This window comes from Chrysochloris asiatica, unplaced genomic scaffold (genome assembly GCF_000296735.1).
Source record: "Chrysochloris asiatica unplaced genomic scaffold, ChrAsi1.0 scaffold00100, whole genome shotgun sequence".
In the NCBI taxonomy this organism is placed as follows: domain Eukaryota; kingdom Metazoa; phylum Chordata; class Mammalia; order Afrosoricida; family Chrysochloridae; genus Chrysochloris; species Chrysochloris asiatica.
In genome coordinates, this window is record NW_006408618.1 from 4,920,790 (window position 1) to 4,928,866 (window position 8,077).

The 8,077-nt window shown below is 37.1% G+C and overlaps 1 protein-coding gene across 1 annotated transcript in view; it reads left to right on the forward strand.

The window, feature by feature from the left end:
- Positions 1–824: 824 nt before the first annotated feature.
- Positions 825–8,077, forward strand: part of CACYBP (calcyclin binding protein) — a 14,141-nt gene continuing 6,888 nt past the window's right edge. Inside the window, 5 exon segments of the mRNA XM_006878243.1 lie at positions 825–945; positions 948–1,044; positions 5,757–5,853; positions 6,134–6,233; positions 7,602–7,699. Of these exon segments, the coding sequence (XP_006878305.1) occupies positions 889–945; positions 948–1,044; positions 5,757–5,853; positions 6,134–6,233; positions 7,602–7,699 (449 nt within the window). The 5' untranslated portion in view covers positions 825–888.

Genomic DNA, 8,077 nt, shown 5'->3' on the forward strand with positions numbered 1-8,077 from the left:
GTTTTCAGTGTATTAAGTTTTGTATTGTTTGCTGGGTATTTCTCAGCTAGGCAAACTAATCCCAGACTTCTGATTCAAAGACTTCTTTTTTTAAAAAAAATAAATATTTTTTCATTATTTTTTTTGTTTTAATAATTGACATCTGTGTACAAATACTATGATTGAGTGAAAGTTTACAGGGAAGAAAATAAGCACAGGGTAACTTTATGAATAGTTTTCAGTGTATTAAGTTTTGTATTGTTTGCTGGGTATTTCTCAGCTAGGCAAACTAATCCCAGACTTCTGATTCAAAGACTTCTTTTTTTAAAAAAAAGAAATATTTTTTCATTATTTTTTTTGTTTTAATAATTGACACCTGTGTACAAATACTATTTGGGATAGGAAGATCAATGAGGAGCAGTCTGTAAGAAATGTAAAGGATTACCTCAGAAAATTTGCAAAGTGTCTCATTCTACATGTTCTCTCATGATTTTTATTTTATTTTAAAAAAGAAAAAGATTCTTGACATGCATTGATACTAGGACTAGACGTATATAGAAACCCACCAACTCTTAATGTTTTTCTTTAAAGATGTCTACATCTGAGTTTATAATTGTAAAAGTATGTAAATAAAATGTAGTAACAGAAGGATAATAGTCTACTAAACTGGAAAATTTAGGCTTGATGCCCATTGTTCAAGATTACTAACTTCAGGAGAGAATCCAAGTTGCAACCCAAACCTTGGAAATTTAAATGAACCTCTTAATTCTTGGGGCTTGTTTCTGTAAGTTGAAATGACCATTACCTTATTTATCATAGCTAACTTATCTTTCATTTTAACACAGCTGCAGAAAGATCTGGAAGAGGTAAAGGTGTTGCTGGAAAAGGCCACTCGAAAAAGAGTACGTGATGCCCTTACAGGTGAAAAAACCAAGATTGAGACAGAAATCAAGAACAAGATGCAGCAGAAGTCACAAGGGAAAACAGACACTGTTGAGAACGAGAAGCCAGCGGCTGTGGTTGCTCCCATTTCAATGGGATATACAGTGAAAATCAGTAATTATGGTATGACTTGCTCTCCTGTACCCAGTTTTCTGCCCCTGACCAACCTATTCCTCAGTAGTGACGCACTAACAAACTAATTTGTAAAAGAGTTTTTGAGTGTTTGTTTTTAGTGACCTAGAAGAGGTCCATCAGTTTACCTTCTTTTTTGAATATAATTATATTTTGTGCTGTAGTTGAGAATATACATATCAAAACATACACCAATTCAGTAATTTTTATATGTGCAATTCAGTGATGTTGATTACATTCTTTATATTATGCAGCCATTTTCAACCATACTTTTCAGAATTGCCCCTTAAACTTCCTAATTTTTCGAGTTGCTGTTGTCAGTTTAATCCTATATGCAGGTAGTCTCTGACTTAATGGTACCACTCCAGACGATTCTTACTGTAAGTAAGTTCTCATGTAAGTTTTTCTTTTTTATTGCCTTTTATTATTAATATCTGAATCCAGTTTACATTTGTGTTTGGTGGTTGGCATGAGAATAACATCAACAGATTACACACTGCAACACTGAATGTTGTACGATAGGGGGAGAAAGAGAAGATGCGTGCTATGGTTTGTTATGTATCAGGTTGAAGTCAGACACTACCTATAGATCTTAAAAGAACACAGTGCTTAAGACAGACATTCTGCACTGGTTAAACTAAACTACTGTTTGGTTTTAAGAAGACTTCTAAGGATATGAAGGGGCTTCAGAAAGTTTGTGGGAAACTTGAACTAAAAGATTATTGAATTTTTCCACCAACGTTTTGAAGCCTTCTTACGTATTTGATTTAAGATTTAAAGATCATTTCAGAGCAGTAGTTTAGGGATTCATCCAGCCTCCACTGTTAGTTCTTATTTAATAAAATGATCTAAAAGGAAAGGACACATTTTAGATGCTATCAACAAAGCAAGGTGATTAAAGTGCAAAGATGAGCATGAGCAATAGCAAGGAAGAAACATTCTGAAATATATCCAGTATTTGTGGACTTTTTTTTTCCATTCTGTTTTGTTTTTTACTTTGCCAAACAACCACCAAAGTTAATTGAGGAAAAGAATCTTAGTTAACTTTCAGAAATATTTTGAGCATCTAATAATGTGCCACTGTTGTGTTTTGACTTGTGGATATAAAAGATGATTAATATTCAGTTCCTACTGAATATTAGTATCCCATGTGACTGGTATAGCCATACAACTAATAGCCCATACAGTATAATGCTCCCCTTAGTAGATTGTATGCTTTTTCATTTTAGAGACAGTAAGAGTTGAATTTGAGTGATAAACTATCATGAGAGCAGAGGCAGTCTTATTTTTCGTGGTGTTCACATTATTTAGCACATACTGTTCATAGGTGTGAACCGAGTCAGTTCTAACTCATAATGATCCTGTATACAACAGAACACAACACTGCCTTCGTGGTGCAGCAGGTAGAGAGCATTGGGTTGCTGAGTGAAAGACCTGTGTTTCAAATCCCACCAGCCACTCTTCTGGAGAAAGATGAGGCAGTCTGCTTCTGTAAGATTTCCAGTCTCAGAAATCTTTTGGGGTAGCTCTACTTAGTTGCTGTCAGTTGGAGTGGACTCATTGATAGTGGGTTTTCTAGCACATAGCGGGTTCTGAATAAATTTTTGTTTAAATTGAATATAGAGATTTTTAAAAGTTCTATGGGATATCTCTGAAGTGTTAATTCTGTTGGAGGTGTGAGGAACAGGTCAGGGAGAGTTAGGAGAATTGTTTGAAGGGTAAGTAATATTTCATTAAGAGGAAGGGATGTCAGGAGCAAAGGACACAAATAGAGCCGTGAAAGACATCATGTATGTTGGGTTTTGTCAGTCTCCAGTGGTCAGGATGTGCTAGGATGGTGGCCAGTTAAATAGGTGTGTGCCTTATGCTTATGAGGTGAACTGTGTGCCCAGGTGTCTTTAAAAGCTAATCTGAAAGTGTTAGATGAGGGAAGGATGAGGATGGCATTTTAACCAGGAACCCAGATTTGTGCTGATAGTTGGTTATCAATGTTTATCATTTAATCAGTGGATTAAATGAATGGGAAGTCACTAGAGAAAGTTCTTTAAAATCAAATAGGAGGATTGATAGTTTTCTCAATTAACACTAATTTTCTATTTTACAAAATAAAGTAAGGAATAGTCAGGGATGAATACAGAATATGAGGTTTCAAAAAGTTGCTGGAAAAATTCCATTATCTTTGAATTCCACTTTTCCATGAATTTTTTGAAATCACCTTTGTATATGCACATATATTCTTAATATGTATGTTTTGTTGTCAGGTGCCGCCAAGTAGATTCTAAGTCATAGCCCCTATATATAGGGTTTCTAAGGCTCCAAATCTCTGAAATCCAAAAGCCTCTTCTTTCTCCTGAGGAGCAGTTGGTGGACTCCAACTGCTGACCTTGTGGTTAGCAGCCAAGTGCTTATCCTACAGAGCCACAGCATCCCCATGATGTATGTAATATGCTTTTTTATTGTGGTAGATATATATGTATCAAAACATTTTCCATGTATTACGTGTGATATTTGTGTTCATCATCACCATAATCCATTTGCAAATTTTTCCATCACTCTTAACTAAACAACGTATAATATGCTTTTTATGTGAAATTTATTTACTTTTTGGGCTGACAGAGTCACCTGAGAAACTATTTTGGCATTTAAAATAAATATTGGTAGGTTAGATTAGCAAATTTGGATAAAGAATTAGACTTTAAAATTTTATATTATACCTTGGGTCAGAAAGGTATAATAATAATTGTTGAATTGCTTGAAGTAGAAATTATTATGGAATTAACAGTAAATTCCCTGGATTCCTCTGTTCCTAAATTTGTCAAACAATCTAATGTCGGTCAAATTTTTGCCTTAATATAAAAAGGTCCTCCCAGATTATGAACAAGATCTGTTCCTAACTGTTGTGTGTCAGGGCTTCTCATGAGCCCTATTCAACTTCAGTCATGGCCAAGGAAGTATAACTGCAACAGACCCAAAGTGTTAAAAGTTACAATGAAGCGGAAAATGACATGTCAAAGCCTGGGTAGAAACTTACCCTCCCTGCTACAGAAGAACAACATTGGAACCATTGTATAGCAACCAAATCTCATGCTGTCAGATTTTGAGCACAGTGTAATCAGCGCTGCACTACTCAAAGAAGGTAGCACCCTGCTCAAACATGGCTGCCTAATCACTCAAGCACGGCAGCTGACCTCATTGCTTTAAATGTGTGGCACTCTAATACCGGCCTGCCAATAATCTAATCTCATGCATCACTTCCTGAAAGGATTCACTATGCCTCTCCTGAGTTTCCCATTCTAGAGTGTTGACCTGTAATTTGTCCTATTCTGGGTACTATGCCAAACTGCTAAATTCTAAAACTCTGGCCTTTTCCTGTTTTGCATTTGTTGGCCATGGCATCTTGTTTAAAGGCAAAGAAGGTGTAGTCTGTTTAAGAGGGAGGTTCATAACCTGGGGACTGCCTGTGTACTTTCTGTGCATTCAAAAATAAAAGAAGCTCTTTCAGAGACACTAAAAACATCTTTAATTTAGTAATACAGTAGTAATGTTTGATGGGTGTTGCAAAGTAGCTCCGGTTTGTTGTGACAAACTGAGGTATGTACCATGAATTTGTAATATAATAGGCATTACAGGGTTTTATGTAATATGTAAGTCATTTGTTCATACCCTAAACATTGCCTGTACTGATACTTTATCAGTATCAGTGGGGAACTACCAACATTTGAATGCAGTAAAAAATTGTTTCCATAAAAAGGAAAATGAACTACTTGTGATTGTGGGTTAGGCATTGGGCTGCTAACCTCAAGGTCAGTGGTTCAAATCCACTGGCAACTTAGCAGGAGAAATATGAGGTTGTCTGCTTCTGTAAAGGTTTACAGTCTCAGAAATGCTATGGAACAGTTCTACTCTGCCCTACAGGATCATTCAGACTTGGAATCAACTCAGTGGCAGTGGGTTTTTTTAGCCTTTAGTTTTGGAGTCATGGCAATGCAGATGTCAGGTGCTCAGCTGTTAAATGAAAGGTCAGTAGTTCAAACCCACTAACCACTTTGCGTGTAAAATGATGTAGGTATCTGCTTCTGTGAAGATTTGTTGTTGTTAAATGTCATCCAGTCAGTTTTGACTCATAGCTACCCTGTATTACAGTCTTGGAAACTAGGTTTTTCTACCATGTATGGGATAGTTCTGCCATGTGCTATAGTGTTGCTATGAGTCAGGCTTCAGCATGACCACAGTAGGTTTGGTTTTTGGAGTATTAATTTATTCTAAGAAAGACGAACATGGGTTATGTGTTTGTTGTTGTTAAGTGCCATCGAGTTGGTTCCGACCCATAGCGACCCTGTATAGGGTTTCCGAGGGTGTAAATCTTTACGGGAGTAGAAAGCCTCATCTTTCTCCCGCGGAGCAGCTGGTAGTTTCGAACCGCTGACCTTAAGGTTCTCAGCCTGATTCGTAACCACTACGCTACCAGAGCTCCTTATGTGTTTAGTAGACCTGAATTTGAGTCCAAGTTTTACCTCTTGCTCAATGCCTAATTTTAGATAGAATGCATTATTGCTATGAGCCTCAGTTTCTCCCTCTAGAAAATTTTTTTCATATTCCTATTACTGAATTTTCAGATTTTTGTAACTTTTTATGAGCCATATGCACTTGGTATTCTAGAGATAATTTCAGAGACTTGTTTGTGTTCCATCTTTTGTTGCTAGGATGGGATCAGTCAGATAAGTTTGTGAAAATCTACATCACCTTAACTGGAGTCCATCAAGTCCCCACTGAGAATGTGCAGGTGCATTTCACAGAGAGGTGAGTCCCTATCGGAATGGGGGGACAGGGATCAGATTGATCACTAAGAGCTAGATGTTGCCTTTGCACATACCTTTTTTCTTTGCATTTTGTAAAATTCTGCTAAAATTTAGTATTATTCATCACATTTACTCTGAAAGTGGAGGGATGTTTTGATACTATTTGGGTTAGCCAAATGCAGACCCCAAAATGAAATTGATAAACTTTTTTCCAAACAAACTACAATACACAGCACCTTTCATAGAACCAGAAAGATAATGTATTCATTATTGTGTTGTAGGTCATTTGATCTTCTGGTAAAGAACCTAAATGGGAAGAGTTACTCCATGATCGTTAACAACCTTTTGAAACCCATCTCTGTGGAAGGGAGTTCAAAAAAAGTGAGTTGTTTTGTTTTTGTGTTTTCCCCAGTCATGATATTGTGAAACATCATTAAAATAACCTAGCTAATTTGGAAATGTGATGAAGTACAGTGAACTTACAAAAACTTGACACCAGTTCTGCAGTTTCTACATGTACAATTTTGTGATATTGATTACATAGAGTGTGCAGCCAACCTCATCCTCCTTTCTAAGTTTCCTCCCCATTAACTGAAACTCACTGGCACTTAATATTCCTGTTTACTCTTGTAAGTTGTCAAGTTGAACTCATATAGATAGTTGTTAAAAGAGCATTGTGCTTACGGCAGACCCTTTTTACTAGTTAAGCTAAAGTGTTGTTTGGTTTTAAGATGGCCCCACGGGGGATATTTTTGGTATAAGGCTTAAAGATTCCCAGGTCAATATTGTCAGGCATTATGTGTACAATAAAGGACATCTTAGTACACTTAGTGAAGTTGGATTTAGTAAACGCCATAAAAATAATGACACAGTCTTAAAAAACTTGAACTTTTCACTAATTGAGACAGCCCTTCTTTCTGCCTGACTTAAATTATTGCTCTGGATAGCCAAGACATTTTGTTATCTGTTTATAGTTACAGAGCAACTATATGGTAATGAAAGAATGTAATTTATTGATTAGTATGTGTCTGACTGCACTTCACTATAATCCCACAGGTGAAAGAATAATCAAAAAATGCTCAAGAGTTACATGGATCATAGTTGCATTATATTTTCTTGCTTTTTTCACTTTCTCACCTTCGAAACATTGCCCCACACTGATCCGTTAAACATTATATATATACTCTCTTCTTTGATCATTGAAATCCAGCTAATTCTTTTAATTTCATGAACTCACCAAGATCATCCTACCTTGGGTCCCGCCCACTTTTTCATCTGCGCAGAATGCCTTTATAATCCCTTTATAATCCCAGATCTCAGCTCAGATTTTACCACAGAGAGACTTCTAATGCAGTCACTGCCCCTTCCCTACTGTACTCCATTTTTTCTTTATAGCACTTTATAATATTTGAAGGTAACCCTGAGTTTATTTATTATGCTCTTTCCCTTCCATGGGTGTTGATATTCTCCTTTAAAGTATTTCTAGACCTAGAACAGGTCCTACACTTAGTTACTTGAATAGATGCAGTGAAACTTGTAAAGGCAAAACTGTGCATGGCAGAAACTGGTCAGAGCAGGAAAACTTAGAGAGCGATAGAAAAGTGGCAAGACTGCATGCTGTGAAAGGCAGAATACTGGTGAGACCTGAATACACAGGGCAGGGCCATAGAGTTCCAGCTCTTTAGGTGTCATTGTAATTACTTTCTAAATTTGTTCTAAGTTGTACTCACTTACCCCATATTTTTCCAGGTCAAGACTGATACAGTCCTTATCTTGTGTAGAAAGAAAGCTGAAAACACACGGTGGGACTACCTGACTCGGGTTGAAAAAGAATGCAAAGAGAAAGAGTGAGTTTGCTTTCATTTCTGTATGAATTTCCATCTTTCTTTGGTAGGAGTGTAGGTTTTTCTTATTAGTTCGTCTTTATAGAGAATGTTGTTGTTGTCACGTGCCATCGAGTCGGAACCGACTCATTGCCACCCCATGCACAGCAGAACGAAACAATGTCTGATCCTGGGCCAACCTCACTACCGCTGCCACATCCATCTCGTTAGGGGTCTTCCCCTTTTTCTCTGACCCTCCACCTTACCCAGCATGACATCCTTCTCCAGGGACTGTTCCCTCTGGACAATATGTCCAAAGTAGGAGAGGCGAAGCTTAGCCATCCTGGCCTCCAAGGAGCACTCTGGCTGCACTTCTACCAAAACAGATCTATTGGTTCTTTT